Source organism: Parasteatoda tepidariorum, chromosome 7 (assembly GCF_982258835.1).
Source record: "Parasteatoda tepidariorum strain Cologne lab strain chromosome 7, Ptep-v5.0, whole genome shotgun sequence".
NCBI lineage: Eukaryota > Metazoa > Arthropoda > Arachnida > Araneae > Theridiidae > Parasteatoda > Parasteatoda tepidariorum.
Window position 1 is genome coordinate 39,738,661 of NC_141761.1, and position 20,265 is coordinate 39,758,925.

A 20,265-nucleotide genomic window follows, 5' to 3' on the forward strand; every position below is an offset into this window, starting at 1 on the left:
AGGGATGTAAAGGTGGCATGTGCGTAATATAGATCATATCATCACAATCATACCGTTGCATGTGGAGCCTTAACTTCCATATCCCTCTGGCTCACAGTAATCTGTTGTTGAATATTTTACTTAATTGAATTAATTATTATTATTTATAAGTAAGTGTTACAATTAATAAATGCTATAAATAATAAAAATTATATTTTGGGAAAACGAATAATAAAAATAATATTTTGTAATTTTTAAAAAAATTATACAGTTATAACAAATTTGCATATATTACAATTCTAATAATATGCTTTTTTTATTAAACCTTAAAAATTATAAACAATTATTAAGAAAACTAATTTTTTTATGTTATTATATGAGCTTGCACAAAAAGTTATAGACCTGTTTAATTTACTTCAGGGGCATAATGAATAAATTTAAACATCAAAAATACCATAACTGAGGGAGAGGCATCAGCAAGATGTCTTCACATCTTCAAGAACTCAAAGTGAAAAACACATTACGATACATTTAATCTAATATTAGATATGTAGAAACTTTTTAAACTTTAAAATCTCGATATTATGATACTGCTTATTAAATGAAGTTCCCTGAAACAAGAATTTAATGAAGTAGAAAATGTTCAACGTATTTGTATAAACTTTATCAGCAAATCACGTAAGTAGAAAATCATTAATTTAAATCAATTAAATAATTAAGAAATAAGTGAACATTCATTATTCAATATTACAATAATTTTAAGGTGGTACATTCCAGAAAAATCTGAACATTTGAATGACTTTCAGAGGAGTAGAAATTTTATCGAAAAAATTTTAGGAAATTTAACAATTATCAATTAATAAATTAAATTTTTAGAAATTTATGCATATATATATATATATATATATATATATATATATATATATATATATATATATATATATATATGTATATATATATATATATATATATATATATATATATATATATATATATATATATATATATATATATATATATATATATATATATATATATATATATATATATATATATATATATATATATATATGTATATATAATTTTGCCATTTGCAATAAGGTGAATTGTGTTTTAAAATTTTATTCTTCTGTATTTTGGAAAAATATAATATTAAAAATCAAAAATATTTCTAGCTAATAAAATATATGGATAATAATGTCTTACAGTATTATTTAATATAATTAAACATGAATTTTTTTTTGATATTTAAAAAGTACTGTAAGTACTGTTTAGTATCAATATTTTGAAAACAAAAAACTTTTGAAATAATTATGAACATTTACATAAATACTTTATTGAAAGATGGATTGTACTATTACAATTCTAATGTTGAACATTTCGTAAAGCAATAATCTAAAATCACAGTTTATAAATCAGAGTAAAATAATTAACAGACGTAGCTTGTCATTTAAGTAATAAGTTTAAAATAGTATTTAGGTATTAAAGAAATGGATAAATGTATATTGTAGGTTTGAAACTTGGATCTTCCAGCCCAAAACTGGATCTGTTTTCCTCTTTTTGTGGTTTAAAGCCATTCATGAACAAAATGCAGCGTTTAAGGGGTAAAATGCCAAAGAGAATTTATTTTATTGGTTTTTCGTTACCAAGACAACTGGATCCTATTTCTTACTGTCTAATCTAATGTCTTATTCAATTTTAGCAATAAGCTTGTTCTTTTAGGTGTACATCACCATCACGATTACGACGCGTCCTCCATATTTGAATTGGGTAATAAACAAGCATGTATACTAACGGTTTTAATGAAGTTCAATTATACTACAGACTCTATCGTAGTAATTCGGTGGACTACACAAATGTTTACTACAGGCTAAATCGAAATAATTTTATTGTCTTCACATATGCTTACTCTGAATTACATCGAAGTTATTCGATGGATTACACATATATTTATTACAGACTACATCGAAGTAACTTGGTGGACTACGCAAATGTTTAATATAGATTGCTTCGAAGTAATTTGATGAACTACAATTTCAATACCTCCCGCTCTTTACCACTTTTGTTACAGTGATTCACTGATCAAGAGATTCGATGAAAGGTCCAGTTCTGAGAAACTGTGGCTGAGTGGAGCTTAGACAAATTCCCATAACAAACTCAGTCTATGGAACAGTGTGTCGGTGTGTTAAAATGGAAAGGAAACGTCGCGGAAGGTTATCAGTTTCATTAGCAGAGATAGTTTTATAAGAAATGCGCTCCTTTCAAGATCTTCATTATAAAATTTTTCAAGAAAAAGAACAAGTAAGAGACCATTTTGAACGAAGAGTTAAAATAATAGCCCATCGATAGGTTTATATATAACTGGAAAATTGCTTTTTTACATTTTTTTTCGTGTAAAAAGGTATTTTTATGAGTATTATGATGCATATCGAGTATTTTTTTTACTTTCGGAAAAATGATTAAAGTTACTTCTTATAAGAATTTTTTTCTTTATCATTTATTAGAAAAACCATGAAAGCCACTTATTTTACAAAATTTTAAGGCTGTTTTTAATACCTGCAAGTGGATTTTATTTTCATTTATTCTATCCACAAAACTACATATACACTATAGCATTTATGCATTGTAATGTTTAAATCATACACTATAGCGTTTAACGGAAGGAGAGAAAAAAAATCAGCCCACCCAAAAGCTTATATTATTATAAATTTATAAATGTTTAGATAGTAAAGTACGGATTTATAGTACATAAGTGTTCTATGTATGCATTAATAAAAATTTGTTTCGTAAATTTTTATTCTATTTTGCTAATTATGATGTACTTGATTACTTTTACACAACTCACACAATTCTTCTCGAATTAATTTAACTGATTATTCATTTTTTTAAATAAATTTTTCTGATCAATTTTATTGCAAACTTTTTTTAGAACTACTAAGAGATTAATAACAGCGGAAAAAAGCCCTTAAGCCAACTTAAACCAGTTTTTACCTGTTTAAAAGTCTTTTAAGACTTCTAACAAGTTCTAATATAGTATAACGCATGGCAAAAAGGAAATGTCTATCATTTATTAGTATATTTAAATGTATTTATTTCATAAAGCAAATTAATTTATTAAATGGCCTTCTCCTTCATGGGTTCGGATTTAGTGTTTGTAGTAAAATAGGAGAAATATAAAATCTCGCAAAAACTAAACGAGATGTGATTTAATTTAAATTGGATCTAATGTGTTATAAACCACTGGAGCAACATGACCAGCTGAAATTAAACAACAAGAGTAATTACTTGCCATTCGTGTAACTAATTGCACTTCTTAGAATAACACTGAATTATCTTAATGCTTCAACAGAATGTGTTTATGAACAGATTAAGAGTCCAAATGAATATAAAATAAATTTATTGAAAATAATAATACATGAATAAACAAATAAATGTTTGATATTTTATAGTTCTCTAGGCAATAAATAATAAAACTTTTTTCAACACATCTGTCAGTTAGTGCAATATTATGAACAGAACTCAATAAACTTAAACTAAAAAATGAATTTTAAAATTAAGAAAAATAAATAAAATGTATGCTTGCTTAAATAATGTACTATAAAATATTTGATTTCATTTAATAAAATAATTAAATAGTAAGTAATTTCATACAAACGTTCATAGCATTTACACTTATAATAAGTATTTAATTTACAATCAAAACGTTCTGAAATTAATACTCAAAAAATTCTTTTTAAGTAAAATTAATTAAATCTGTCAGAGAATATAAGCAAGCAAGTTCAAATTATTTAAATGAAATTATTTAAAGCGCGTTTTACTAAATTTTGTCAACTACAAAGTTCAAAACATTTTACTTTCGACTTTCAAGATTTTAATAAATATTTGATAAACCTAAGAACATCCTGGAATAAAATGGTAATTCAAGATCATTTCATTAATTGAAAGAATTAAAATCCAGGTGGTATGCTTTAAATACAAAATGCTTTAAAAGTATTTCGTAATCGATATCCCATTTCCGGCAAAAGGACTTATCAGCAGCTGAAATTTAATTTTACTGATAAGAGCATAGCTCAATTTAGAAGTTCTGTGAATTGATGATAGTTATTTGTCCACTGAAAAAATGCATAAATACAACTGGAGTTATAAAGTTAAATTTTTGTTTTAATTTGTATACACATATCACTTATAATAAATAAATTATATTTTATGCTTGGAATAGGTTTTAAAAATTGTTACAAAGTCTCAATGTACAGAAAATGATATGATTGTAATTACTTCAGTACTAAGTTGAGATGAAATCAAAACACATTTTAATAATTAATAATTACTTTTCTTGCCCCTAACAAGCAGTACTTTTAAAGGTAACATATCTTTGAGTAGTGTTGTTCAATTAGCTATATAGAAGCTTGACACTATAACTCTGAAAAAGAGCAACATAAGAAACTATTTTGCGAAATATTTGTTAAATGATAATAAAACTTGCCAGTGGTAACATTTAGTGCATAAAGTAAAGTTTCTTGAATGCTAGCTGCATAAAATAAATAGAAATGCAAGTTCTCTTTTTTAATTTATTAAATGGACTTGCAAAGTAACAATAAAAAATTTGTAAAAACAAAATGGCAGTATACAAAAGATTGCAGGTTCAATTAAAAGCTCTTTAATCTGGAGACATAGTTCCTCATTTTAATAAATGTACAACTAGGGTCTGCCACATCAGTAGTCATCTAGATTTGATTTTCAAGGGTCATACAACCTGAAATAAGAGAAAATATATATATATATAAAACATATAAAACATATAAATAATATACCACATTTTTACTATATTTTACTTTTTTGTGATCAAGATTATGTTTATCAGTTTTTGGTTTAAATTCATGATTCGGTGTTTAAAGCTAATGAACGAATGAAATTATAATTTATTTCACATAATAAACTTTGAAATTCCATCAAATATGGAAATTAAAAATTCAATGGGATTTTTTGTGCTCAGACTAACTTATTAAACATTTGAACAAACATTTGGAGAGAAATCTTAAGGAAAGTTCTGAGAGCGTCTCTAGCAATTACATGAATAAGGTTATGGTACTAAATTTTATATAAAGATTTAAAGATATTAAGAATTATTTGATTAATCAACTATGAACAATGGGTTCATGCAAAACTGTTACACAAGTTCACAAATTTTAGAGCTCAGATTTTAAATAGGATTTACTACCCTTGCTCATATTAATACATTTTTGAAGAACATTTTGATGAGGATTCATTATAAAAGTTCTTGAAGAGTAACATGAATTATATGAATATGTGTTTGCCATGTCATTAAAACCATTTCATATTTTCTAGATTCTTAAATTTATCGAGTAAAAATGTAGTTTCGCCAACTACCTCAAAATTCATTAAATACAAAAAGGAACGAGACTATTCTCTACAGGAAGCTGGAATAACTTTGATTTCTACCAGAACTAAACTTCGCTGAAACATAAAAAAAATTTCATATGGAAATACCAGCTGAATGTGTTTAAAAAAAATTTAAAAACATTTTCGTCTTGCTAACTTAATTGGTTTTACCTTCCTCTTTATGATCTGGGACGTTAAAGTGTGCAGTCAGGTAACCGTGACTTAAAAATTATAATGTAATTATGCAGTTACTAAATCTCCCGTGCTATGTGACTTAATTATAATCAACTATCGAGTATAATTTATTGATAACCTATTTTTTTACTCCTTCCATCACTTAATTTTATTAAATCTATACCGTTACACATCTTTCCCTGCTTTCCATTTCAACATTAGTGAATGAATCATGTCATAATACTTACTTAATTTCTCCCTAAAACAGAACATATATATATATATATATATATATATATATATATATATATATATATATATATATATATATATATATATATATATATATATATATATATATATATATATATATATATATATATATATATATATATATATATATATATATATATATATATATATATATATATATATATATATATAATGTTAAAACAATTATATATTAAATATAATCCTTAAATAGAGCATTTATCCAACGCGCAAACATTTAAAAACCTTTCCCACAAGAAAGTAATAATATTGATCTAATTATCTCAAAAAATGTGATGATGTGGCTTTAGCAGCTTGGGAAATTGATCAGTCCCACGCTACTGAGACCTATTAACATTTAAATATATTGTCCAGAAAGATATAAAAACCCTCTTTCCAAGGTCAAATGTGCTATTCTCTACCTATCCACCAGCATGTAAGGTTGTCATTCTGGGGCTCTGGCCCTTACTTTAATCAAATTATATAATGATTCCTGTATTTTCCTGTATCTTTTTCAAGAAGCACCGGCCACACTACGAACTTACAATGTTTAGGCTTTCAAAGCGTAACACACACACATATATATATATATATATATATATATATATATATATATATATATATATATATATATATATATATATATATATATATATATATATATATATATATATATATATATATATATATATATATATATATATATATATATATATATATGTTTCTTCTGCTTCACTAAAAACAAGTTATTACACATTGATGGTTTTGAAAATATATTTTATATATTTAAAAAGAATATATACAAGAATATATTTAAAAAAATTTTCCAAATATTTATACATAGAAGTGAAATATTTATGCATACACTTAAAAATATTTATATAGATTGTTTCAAAAATAATACAAACACTTATATTAAATTTTTTTGTCTCATCAGTATCTATACATGATCTATACATACAAGCCATAAGCAAGCAACACCTTTTTACTGAATTGTTTTGTATTTCTTAATGTTGTACTTCTGTTACCATCAAAGTTTCGAGAAGAATTTTTTTTCTTCCCAATTTCAATATGTGTAATATGTTTTTCTTTTAATCTTACTTGATTTTAAAACAGTTTTATCATTTATAATAGTTTAGTTTTATTTCAATTTTCCTATTACGCATCAGGTTGTTTCATAACTTTCTAGAATTTATTATTACTAAAACAAAAGGCTATTATTGAACCGTATATGGTGTTCTCACTGCATTTTTCACTCTGTAAGCAATTGCAAAGGGATCAAGCGATTATACAGCTATTAAGCATTCGTTCAATATGCTTTCCAAGAGTATTTGATATAACTATATCAATAAAGAGTTAGACTGCACATTAATTAGAATTACATTAGCGTTCTAGTTCTCTCAGATTTAATAGTTAAAAAACACTAGCGTGAATTTAATATTTTTTTCTTTATCTTAACATTTATAGGATAACTTCAATATCATAATTTCAAAGAAGGCACAAATATTTCTTGCTGAATTCATTGAAAATTATTAATCGTTCCTCATAACAACATTTTAAATCTAAAACAGATGCTAATTTCTTTTTAATAATGAGTATTTAACATTTATTAAATAACATATATGAATAACATATACGCGTAGCAATATTTATTGTTTTTGCAACAAAATTTTTTTTTCGGAAATGAGACTTTCAATACAAGATTAACACTCATACATATGTAATGTTTAACTGCATGGTAATTACCCCCATTGTGCCGCTGCTATAAATGTAATTACTTTGTTTCATGTACACTAGATTTCTGACGCAGCTGGCTTTAGTATTTATGAATTTACTCAATTTTAGCTTATCTATCCTGCATTACTGATCAACTGCAGTGTAATTGTGAATCGATAAAGTTAAAAGGCTTCACTAATAATTTGAATGGTATTTTTTTTATCACATGCTCCGATGAATATTACATTGTATTTCATAAATTTAATTAAAATGATAAAGTTAACATTTTAGGAATATTTTACCTTACTAGCATTAAAAACTAAAAATCTTTTTAAAAAAAACTATAAACGAGTGCTTTTGAAGCTAAATTTAAATTTAAAATTTTACGAAAATTTTTAATGAAAGCTGAGACTAACAAAAATATCTTACATAACGTAAAGCTTCACATAGTAGCACAACATAAGTACCCGTGCGTAAATAGCACAAAACTTTTACTTAGTTTTTTAGAAGGATAATAATAACTTTTCAAAATGTTTTTATTTTCTTTTTTTTTGCATTTTAACATACTTTTTTAGCATTTTAATTTATTTTGAAAATATTCTTACTTTCATACTACCGTCATGGAATAGTAATGCAGGAATATTTATTATTACAAAGATGAAATTCAAGCTTTAATATTTTTAAAAAAGATTCTGTAAGGGTTGTTTTTATCGCAGTTATCAGGGTTGTTTTTATAGCTACTCCTGAATAAATAGTAAATCAAATTAATAAAATTCTGACGATGTAAAAAACATGATAAAATAGAGTAATAAAGATAGATGTGCGATATATTTGATAAAAAAAACAACAAGCAATTAAGTTGTTTTCTATCGAATTTTAAAACAAATATCAAAATCGAAATAAATACTTGTAAACCTATGAGTTCAAACTTTATTAAATATGTCCCTAACTGATCAAATTACCACCAAGTAAAACATCACTTAATGATGTACTTCTTAACTGTATAAACAAATCTTTAATGACTAGATATTTCTAGATAACTTTAATGCTTTTGTTATATTTCATAAAAATTAAATTTGGTGATGCAAAATCTTTCTGCGATAAGAGGTAGATATTTTTGGGTTAATTCATTTACATCGCTAAAAGAAATCTACTCCGGAAAACAAATACTGAACGTTAAATAAGACCCATAATAGAAATTAATAAAATTTAGTACTTCTATAAAGTTTGCGTCAGAATTACTATATATTTTTGGCCTTAAATAAAAAATTTTTTTATAATTATGAGTGGTTAATGGAGATTCAGGATAGGTAGTCTCCATGTATCAAACTTAAATTAATTCAAAATTAATATTTAAATTAAATCAAAATTAATATTTAAATTAAATCAAAATTAATATTTAAATTAAATCAAAATTAATATTATTTTATTATACAGAATTATAACAACTTATTTCAGTACAATAACTAATGTTTATTTATTATAACTCTTTAAACAATGGCATAACTCTGTCATTCATTATTACTGTACTGATTTTAATTTTTTTCATATTTGTCCATAAAGTCAGTAAGTGTACGAATTTGCATAGTAAAATTAAAATTAAAGATTTCTGTACCTAACTTTCATTCATTTAAACTTCGATACTATTTTATAATCGGCGTTGAACATACAGCCCAATTTCGTATTTGCGGGTTTCAAATTCGCAACTTTCTCATTTGGACCCAACCCCGACGATACTCCTGGATCATCCTTTATAAAATTAGCATTCCTGAAAATCTTCTTGTTGGAACTAATCCGTACTTGCTTTACATTGAGTAGAAAACTGCAAAAACCTAATGTTTATTAGATGCTAATGAGGTTCTAACTCAATACCCATCTATCACTGAAGATATATAAAAGCAGCACTGTAGTCGATGCGAAGCGGAATTTGAATTCAAATCGATCAACTAATAACCGCCATCTGATTCACCTGATTTTATAAAATATTTGGTGCATGAAATTTAAAAATATAAATGATAGTTTCCAGTATTGCGAAACTCTACATCTAATATTGTTTAAAGTTGCGTTTGTAGCAATTTTCTAAGATTATTTTTATTAAGTCCATATAATTACGAAATTTATAATAAATATAATAACAAATCAAGCATGAAATTCTGAGGAAGGTTATCAGTGTCAATGATAAAGTGTTGCTTTCTTTGAATTTTTTGTACATTGCAAATATGCGAACAAAAGCGATGCTTCGGTAAGGCCGAGTCCTGATAAATGAAATTAAGATAGCTGGAATATTACAGTCAACTATAGAATCTTTCTGATGACTTGTGCCTAGCAACATGTATCATTGGTGCTAAAAGCACTTTAAGAAAAATACTAGTGGTATTGGTATTAAATTCATAATGTATTCAAAAATTTTATAAGATTGACACGTCTGAGACAATCATAAAATATTATACTTATCTTTATCTAAACGGAATTTCATGCCCAAATATGTAGTATCTGGTGCAAGTTTTACTATTTTATGTTGGGTAGATGAAACATAAAAAAATAATCCTTCATTATCTTCGATACAATTGCTAATTTTTATAAATTGGCTTACACTTAAGTTAAAAAATAAGAATACACAAATAGACGCATCACAAAATTAAAAAAAGTAATTAATTTGCAACAGTTGTCGTATCTAGTTAAACAAATCATATGGGATAAATCAACCTATTTAAAGAGGCTTATTGAGGCAAATTATTTATCTTGCTTAATCTCTTGAATTTAGCTAATTTATTACAAAAATATTTTATAATAAAAATAACATTTAGGAAAATAATCTCCTAAATTACTTTTTGCTCAAATTATGAACTTTAATTTTTTTGCTTAGTGCGCAGAAATGAACAATTTAATATATTTATAAAAAACCGCCATCTCACTTTTTGTTTATTTTTATTGCATTGAGGTTCCTTCAAGAAAAAGATAATTTTAATATTTCAAGAAATAATTACAAAAATATTGTTTGACTATTTTCAAAGTGTGTTTTCTGCATTTAAAAAATGCAATTATTGAACTTATTTCTTTTTACTCACACTTTTGCAGAATTCGAAAGAAATGATCCGTTCAGACGTAAGAAAAGTAGAATATTTTATTTTTCAAATGGAGAAAAATTCAAAATTTGCAAATATAAGACTTCTTAAATAAAATAACTCTATAATATTTAGGTTTTAATTTTAAAAATAATATTTGAAATATTATTTATGTTTTATAAGGTGAAGATCTCCAATTTATTGTAGTTGATGTTAAAATAAATATAATATTTATTAAAATTTTCCGCTGTACAGAGTAAATGAGGAAAAAAAGGATTGCCAAGAAATAAGCTTCTTACAATGGATTTAAGGTTATACCAGTAGGTATTCTTGCTTAATATGAAAATATTTATGAGGAATTTAATAAAGCATTATAAAAAATAAGGTTATTTAGGTTTTTTGTGTAAAGAACTCTTCAGAATAAATATATTTTTCAACTATCTGTTGTCATCTTAAAGTTTTGACAGAAGATTCTACATACTCACAAATTTAATTGGCACACACTTTGACAATTGAAGATGAGGAGGGCAAAAAGCGTCGACATACACTTTTCACAAAAAAATGATGAATGGGTGGTCATCTGCAGCTTTTTGAGGATTACTAAGCTCTGCAATATCAATTACTTGGAAAATTGGTTCCCTTCGACAGTTATTACACTGTAAAAATGAGCTGCAAACTTCGTTATTTTTCCTTTTTTATCTGCAAAATAAGCCTTCTTGGGTATAGATCAGTCTTCCCCTTTAATTTTTAATTATAAAAAAATATTTCAATGAATTGGCTTAAAAATATTTATAATTAATTTCTCATCAAGAACTTTTTAGCAAGCTCGCAGCAATGCATGTAAACCAGACTAAGTTCAATGTAGTTTTTTTTTCTTTCAAAAATTAACAAAGTGTTTCGTATTATCTAGATTAATTAATTAATTCAGAATTATTATCGGATGTTTCAAGAGGTGTGCAACAATGTTTTATTTTTTTATTTATCTTATAAATACTTCATCTCTGATAAAAAAAAATCATTAAATATTGAGCTTAAATTTTTACTAAGATGGGAAGAACCTTATTAAAATTGAAGAGGAAAAGTATTCATTTTATCGGTCCGAAAGCTATTGTCGAGCTATAAAAAAACGCTGTTGCAATGTAAGAAATGATAATTAAGGTAGGCTGGTAAGCAAAAAAATCTTTCTCTCGCTTAAAACTTTGAGGTGTTTCTAATAATTGTCTTTTAAATCTTTTTTGTATTCCCTCACCATCAATCGAATTTTTGCACACTACCTTTCTTGAATTGTTATTTGTCAGATTCCAGTAATGTTCTTTTTTTTCCTCCTCGAATATTAATTTTCTATCCCTCATAAGCCATACTTTTTTTTACCTTCAATTTTGATAAGTTTTCTAAAAATATATTAACGAAATGATTTTAACGGAAAAGGATTGTTTAAGCTTCTCAAGGTAGTGTGTTTTCCTAACTCTCCATAATTTCATCCCTTCAGTTATCATGGTTTAACAATATCTTTCATTATTCCCAACGTCAGTTTATTCCAATATCTTACTGAGTGCCGTGATGGCTCAAAGGAAGGAACATTCGCCTTCAAAAGACGTAAACCGGGTTCGAATTCAAGCGATTTCTGGTAGATACGAATTTACCCGGCTCATACTGACCTAAATGCTGACGTGAAATAATTCATTCTAGATGAAGTTAAAGAAAATCACTCGAATTATTTTTTGAACTTCGTTTAAGAACAAGATAATACTAATAAATATTTTTTTCTGTTTTAATTATTTTAATATTTTTGTCATGATACCTCCTCATAACTTTCAGTTATCAAAAATATATATAATGCCTTTAAATTAAGAATATTTATTAAAAATATTAAATTATTAAAAATATTTACCTTATTAAAAATATTTCTATGTCAATTTTCATGCAATTAACAATTTTCAAGCAATTATTTTTAAGTGATTGCATAAAATTAAACTCAACATATAACTTTGCAGTTTGAAAAGAATATTCAATTGAGTATTACTCTTCTTCTTATTATTAAAAAACGTGAAATAAATTATGTCGTTTATAAATGTAATTGGACTAACCAGCAATCCATTGCAGGCGTCACAGCTCATTTTACTGAGAAAAGCAATACTCAAATTTAACCCAGAGAGTTATATTGTATAAATTAACAAGTGAAAATCCTAAGTCTTTTGTATTCTTAAATAAGAAAAAGGAATGAGAAAACTTATAAATTACAAAAATAATTTTACCTAAATATGTATTCAAAACTTCTTTATAGATTGATTTCAAAGTGACAGAAAAGTAGTACACTTTAAATACTTCGTACATTTTTTATGTTAAGTAGTACACTTATACAGTATATTTTAAATTTCTTAAATAAAAAAATCCTGCTGATTTATTTTTTATCGTTTTTCCCTCAATTTTAAATGTATGTCTAGGTCTAAGGATATATCGGCTTTTGATTCAAAATTTGGGAGCACCATTGCGACACAAATGTCTCAAATTTGTAAAAATATCATGACATTGTTAAAAGTTTAAACCTTGATTTTCATAAGCAGTATTTTAATTTAATTATTGAGAAAAAGCAAACAATTTCAATAACATAATTAAGTCAACAATTTTAATCAATTCTTCAGTGCCAAACCTTGCAATTTATGAATTTTAATGTACACTCAATACTGATTTCCTCCATATATTTCGATGACTTCCCTCTAGAAATTTCTAACATCCATCAAATACTCCTAGTCTTGTTAACACCTCTGAAATTTTGGAAAGATTTTTGAGATCAAGGATTAAAATTGCCTCTGGTACACACTTTATAAGTTTCAAGATGTCAGCATAAGCGATTCTGGAGTAATTAGAGCGGCAAAAGGACAAACTCCCCCTTTTTTTATTATTGATCTTTTTACCTTGTATAGCACATTGTTATTTCGTTAGTATGAAGCGCGATTGAACTTTTGCATTAAAATAATTTCCGTTTTGCAGTAAAATTTAATGAGAAAACAATCGACTTTAGTTAATAGCTAAAAAATCAGTTAGAAAGTGTAAAAAAAGAAGTAAATATCTGAAGGGAGAATGTAAGCGTGTCTGAATAAGCATCAGAATAAAGAACTTTTTCTCAAAATCAACCTCTTCACCTTTTTTGAAAGTTTTTTTTTCTTTAAAAAAATATTAAAATTATTTTCTGTTATCAGGAGCTTTGAAGGATGAGCAATTAGCTTTACAAACATATATGCAGCAGATATTTCTGAAATTCATTCGACCTTTCTAGGAAATAAAATGTTGAGCCAACTATAAATGACTTTAACTATAAATAACTTAAAAGATATTCAACCTATGTCAGTTTTGGTTTTCATGGTTTATTTAAAATAATCTTATTCTTGGAAGTATTGTATTATTACTTTTCTATTTTGGAATTTAGTATACGTGCATTAGCTTTGAAATTCCATCGTACAGTGTATAGAATCTCACACTAACATATTTAAAGGAGTATGAATAACGTTTAAAGTATTGAGTACAAAGAGTGAATATATATATATATATATATATATATATATATATATATATATATATATATATATATATATATATTTTGATTTTCGGAATTATAAAATTTCAATTTCCCATATTTTATTGCAAAATTCCATATTACATAAAATAATTTACTCACGTTATTTTTATCATGGTAAAGTTATTTTTTAAAAAGGTTAGGCTGGTTCCTGTGAGTAGCAAACTAAAAAATACATTCGAAAGAAAAATACTCACTATTTCATTAAATAAACTAGTTCTTAAATAAGCTCTTAAATATCCTCAGTTATCTAGACTCTTCAGATACTGCTTCCGACGTATTCTCTGAATAAGACAAAAAAAATTAAATTTATGGAATCTAAAGTTCTAAACACATAAATTTTTCATGCATAAAAAATATTTTTTTTATTCTGCTGAAAAAATTTCATGTTTTCTAAAAGTTACTTATGACAATTTTATAACAATTTATCTCTCAACACAAACAGTTGCATTTATTTCTTAAAAGATAACATTGTGAAATCTGTACGTATATTCCCCATTTTATTTCGATACGACAGTAGCCAATTTAGCTAACATAATAGATGAGCATTGCATTAAATAATAAGAACTAAAATTAACAATAAGCGATTAAATTAAATTAGAACAATGTAACAAATCATACTGCGTCAAAGAAATTTCCAATAAATCACAATATCGAAGCACTAATTTGTATATTTACCCGAATGCCATAGATGCGTACCACTATGAGTACCACTTGGCTACATAATTGAGGAAAAAATACTTAAAAAAAGTAGCAATTTTTGCAAAATGTATCTAATAAAAATTTGCAGGAAAAATTTAGCCTACTGGCTCATGCATTTTAATAAAGAAATAAATTCTTGATAAACTTTCAATTATTTCATAGCATATGGAAAATATATAATATTTTCATAGTAAGAGAATTTTAAGGATAGACGTAATAAAAAGTTCAGATGTCTGTCGTCGACCTCATAATTTTAATAAGCAAGAAACCAAAGTGATAAAATAGAAGATAATTTACAAATAACAGATTTTATGGAAGCAATTAATAAAATAGTTTATTTGTTTACATGCGGTTTCAAATTAAAGTTTTATCGACTGTTATCAAAATCAATTTTTGTAAGCCAATTAAATCACATCGTCAAACGTTTATGTTCAACTGATTAAACTATGGTTTTAAGTACGAATCTAATTTGCTGACAATCATTAATAGATTTTACTATTGTACAAACAGATTTAAAGTTTAATAATGTACCGAAACGATCATTATATAGCTTTAAAATCATTTGGAAAATAGACATAACTCAAAGATATAAAATATTTCGAGTATATAAAGGAAAATTTTACACTCAGAGCTACACAATCGCAGCAAGCTTTGAATAGTCAGTATATTAACCAGAAATATGAGGACCATTCCACTTCTGCTTGCTCTTGCCTTTGTAGTTGCAGGTAAAAAATTTCTATTTCTTCATTTTTATATCAACTGATGGTTTCTTTAATAATATTTCTAACAGTAAAAAGTTGTTTCAAAAGTTCTATGTTTCTAAATAGTTTTGACTCCAATCACTTATATGCCTTACAATATATTACTATTATATATGTCTTACAATATATTATATATTACTTAATGGAGCTTTAAAATTAATAATATTAATTATCTATAGATTTTCATATTATGTTTAAATTTTGATAGTCATGATTATTTGAATATTAAAATTATCTATTAATAAGTTAAGAATAAAAGAACTCTAAAAGAGTGTTATCCAAAGAATTACAGTTATTTCCAAGGAGGATCCGAGAGTCCAAAATACAGCTTATGATTATCCAACTTACAACAACATGCTGTATTTTTGACCGATTATTCTTAGTTCAAAAAGAAGAATGTTCTCAGAGGTATTGACATAATTTGTTCTCAAAGAAATATGTTAGTAAACAAACGTAAAATGTATTTCCAGTAAAATATCTAGGTAAATTTCTAAGCAATTATGTTTTTCATAAAAAAAATAATAAATTTGTCCAAGGTATAGCTGACCAGTACGTGAGACTATAAAACATAGGCTGTTAATTGTTTTATTGCACTACTAAGGAAAACGAAATAGCAAAAATTTATCCCCTAAAAGGCAAATGGAGAACAGATATTAATGTCCAAAAATCAGATTTTTCTTTAAATAAAAAAAGTCTTTTATTTTATTTATTTAAAATTGTTTTCTATACATGATCTTGCTTAGAAAATTATGAATCTTTATGAAAATTTTGCAAAATTTATGTTTATTTTTGAAAATTTAATAAAAGAAATAACTCACTTAGATCCTAAAATTCCCAATTTATATGTTTTGTAATTGATTTTTAACTATTTTATAGTGAATTTTAATTATTATTTTTAGTTTATGGCGAACCTGAACGTAAGTATATAGTCTTCATTTGAATGATGACAAAAAATTTTTAGAGGAAAAATGTTTCCTTCATATTAATTTTTATATTTTTAATTTAGCTGGAGGTAATGTAGAATGTAGTTGCTATCTTCTTTTGAATCATTTAAGTTTATATCAATTGTAAAAAGAAAGAAGAAAAAAAGAAATTTTTTTACCACAAAAATTCTTAAGACTCTATATTTAATATTATAAAAAAAAATTATTTAATTTTTAAGAAAGAGAATTACGTTGACTTAATATGTTATGACGTTTAACAGACATATTTTGTTTTGTGCTTAAGCGACCTAAACGTTAAAAAAGTAGTAAAGATTAAACAAAATACATAATAAGAAATCTCTTTACCGTAAATATCACAAAGAGTAATTTATTGTTATTTTTAATAAATTCATGGTTTAAAAAAGTTCATTTTAAAATACTAGTTTTAGAATCATCAAGGCTCACTAAAACGGAAGAAAAGAATATTTTAATTTACAGTACATTGCAATTATCATTACAAATCAAACAACTTTTTCAATTTAAATTTTTGAAAATACGCCGAACAGTGTTAAATATTACACAGATTAGTGCTAAAAAATTCATATTGTAATTAATCTAGTGCATTATCATGAGTCATATGGAGTATATACCTGGTGTCCCAAAAATGGTTGATGAATTTTAAAAACCATAAAACACGGATGGTATAAAAATGTAGAGTTTTTGGTATCATGCTTGGGGATCTGAAATTCAACCAAATTCACTTCAATTTTATCACCTAAGTCCGAGAAGTAATCGTACTGGAGCTGCAGACTTACGAGAGCTTTAGAGAAATTGAAATCATGTCATCCGCAATCGAATTTTTGTTCAGTCAATATTTCGAAGATGGCTTACACTTTAGAACATGCATCATTTCGGAATATAACCATCTATAACACAGATATTTACAGAGCAGTGTTACAGTGCAATTAATCTATTGTAGTTATTTCTGTTCTGAAGTCCCTAGTTGATTTTCAAAATCCATTAGTCAATCTTTCGGACACCCGTAGATTTTAAATTAATGTGCGAATTACCCTTATTATATATTTTCAAAAATCGTCTACTTATTGTGTCATGCATGCAATGCATACATACATATTATATGCATAAGTTATTTACCTTTTTATATATATTTCAGTTCATAGAGTCAGTAAGTAGAAAATGTCATTTTAAAAAATAGAATAGTAGAAATTAATATAAAACCTATAAAAATGCTTTAACGTTTCAGTTTTTCAATTCTAAGTTTCAGCTACTAAGAAAAATTAATACAAATCTAATTCAACAATAACAAAACAGTAACCTTAAAAAACTTAAATAATATTAATTACTATTTTATGCGATATTAAAATCGGCATCATTTTTCCTTATTGTTTTTCTTTTTTTTATTATTCTTAATTTGAATAAAGAAAATACATATAGTAGATTTAATTAAAAAAAAAAAGCCATAATCTTCAGACAGAAGCAAAAATTTTGAACACTAATTTAAGTGACTGCAGAATATATTCTGATAAGGTATTTCCTTTTTGACACATCGAATTTTGCTTAACCAGTATACAACAATATCAAGTTTTATTATTTAATCTCAGTTAAAAACAGAGATAAAATTGTTATCAGCATCTAAACTGCAGAAAGTTTGAGTGGATTGTTTGCTCGGAATTCCGAAAGCAAACAATCCTGTTGGCTAAAACATGAAAAACAAACTATATTCTAATTGTTTTAAATGTAAAGCTCGCATTTTTGGTAGAAAGTAAAATTTTTTGTATCAAAATAAACATATCCAACTGATTGAGGAAATATTCAATTCATCAGGCAGAATTTTTAAATGTCTTGTTCAAATATATCTTGTTATGTATATATGAATTGCGTACGTATGAAATACATATATCTTATTTACCATTATTTAAAATTTTATACTTTTACTATTGAAAATAAATATATTTACATTAAAAGATGGATTTGTATAAAGAGTGAAAAATGAAATTGAATATATATTTCAAACATTAATAGCTATATATTTTTATAGCTGGAAAATATATAACTCATGGTAAGTAGATGTTTGAGTATTCCGAAATTTTGGCTATTTTTATTGAAATCGTAATTTAAAAGAGTTCAATATTTCCATAATAAGAATCTTGTGAATATTAATACTTTTTTGAGTACTTACAGCAATTATAATAAGCATACAATTTGTAACAGTTCAGTAATTAGTTGCGGTTTTTAGTTAAAAGAATTTAGAACACATCTTCAAAGTCATTAAACGTGAAATATTTTCATTAAATTTAAAAACTCTGCTGTATTTCTTCATTAATATTTTCATTATTATTATTTTTTTAAAATAGTTTTACGATCTTTCAATGGTAGGGTAAATAATTTATAAAATAATTGCATGTTTCATTGTGGATGTGACTTAATCTTCATTGATTTAAGTGCAAATTAAATTATTGCAGAATATGTGTCCTGAAAATTCTGAGCACGAGTCGAAGATTCTAAAGTTAATTTGTACTATAAATCATCTATCGCGTTTTAAGAAAATTTGAAATAATTTATATATCAAAATAATAGGAATATATAAATCTTTCAAGCCTACATCAAATAGCTTAAAGACTTTATCTCCGTATGTTTAATGCATGAGCTTAGAATTATAAACAAAATTTATTAATATATATATTTTTTTCAGTTCATCATTACAAAATACGTAGTAAGTAACACCATAAACTTATATTATAAAAATATTTTTTCACTCATATCCTTTTACGAAAAAGTGAATTTTAATATTTTAGTTATAAATTTATTTATTTGCAAACAATATATATTATTTTTCACCTACATTTTTCTCCAATTTTTATCTGTTTTACTTTCAGAGTTTCTTTAAAGTTTGAAATTTATAAAGTTTGAAGTATAGTATGAACAATATTTTGCACCTATATTTAAATAGGATTAATTTAATAATTTACTTTGAAATTATTTGTTACTTATCCATTTGGGGAGATGTAAAAATCAAATTGCCGCAGCACTTATATTAGTGTGTTAGATGCCTATTAGCATAGCATCTATTGCGTATGCTACTAGTACCTGTTATCAGAATCAACGAAATAATATTGGCGCCCATGATAGTTTGTTGACTTTTTACACATCCTGAAATGGATTAGTGTCAATTATTTTTAAAGCTTTTTGATTTATGTATTTTTATTGCATTTTAATAAGTTTATTAATGTTTGTGAAGCTGTTATAATTTATAAATAAATATTCTGAAATTAATGTCATTGCAATTATTTGTAAATACATTAAAACATGAACACTTTAGCTGCAAAAGGTGGTGGTAAGTAAAGTATATTTTTTGCTTATTATTTATTTATTTCTGTCTTCTTTCTCACTAAACCAGATAGTTTAAAATTAATACGCAAGAGAATTATTTGTCCAGGAAAGAAATGCACATTTTGCATACTGATTAGATTGCTATAATGTTGAAAAATATGGTTCATTGATAATGATATTTAGAGATTTAACATAACCTAAAAAGAAAGAAATAATAAAACCTGATAACTTTTTTATTTTCAAAAATGTTTCTTAATATGTCAATTGAAAAATATTCTTTTTTTAAAGCAGGTGGAGGAGGAGGTGGTAGAGGACCTCCAGGTAAATAAATATATTTTAATGGATTTTTT

General features: G+C 25.3%; 1 protein-coding gene and 1 long non-coding RNA gene across 2 annotated transcripts in view; one reads left to right on the plus strand and one right to left on the minus strand.

The window, feature by feature from the left end:
• Nucleotides 1-3,359: 3,359 nt before the first annotated feature.
• Nucleotides 3,360-14,171, minus strand: LOC147807031 (uncharacterized). Its single transcript, XR_015435472.1, has 2 exons — nt 11,090-14,171; nt 3,360-4,732 (listed from the first exon to the last, which is right to left on the minus strand). It is a non-coding gene; the product is annotated as an uncharacterized LOC147807031 (long non-coding RNA).
• A 1,388-nt stretch (nt 14,172-15,559) lies between these two features.
• Nucleotides 15,560-20,265, plus strand: part of LOC107438803 (uncharacterized) — a 70,900-nt gene continuing 66,194 nt past the window's right edge. Inside the window, exons 1-8 of the mRNA XM_087168759.1 lie at nt 15,560-15,605; nt 16,541-16,558; nt 16,648-16,653; nt 17,739-17,750; nt 18,624-18,644; nt 19,278-19,295; nt 19,905-19,919; nt 20,204-20,236. Of these exons, the coding sequence (XP_087024885.1) occupies nt 15,560-15,605; nt 16,541-16,558; nt 16,648-16,653; nt 17,739-17,750; nt 18,624-18,644; nt 19,278-19,295; nt 19,905-19,919; nt 20,204-20,236 (169 nt within the window). The remainder of the gene's footprint in view (nt 15,606-16,540; nt 16,559-16,647; nt 16,654-17,738; nt 17,751-18,623; nt 18,645-19,277; nt 19,296-19,904; nt 19,920-20,203; nt 20,237-20,265) is intronic.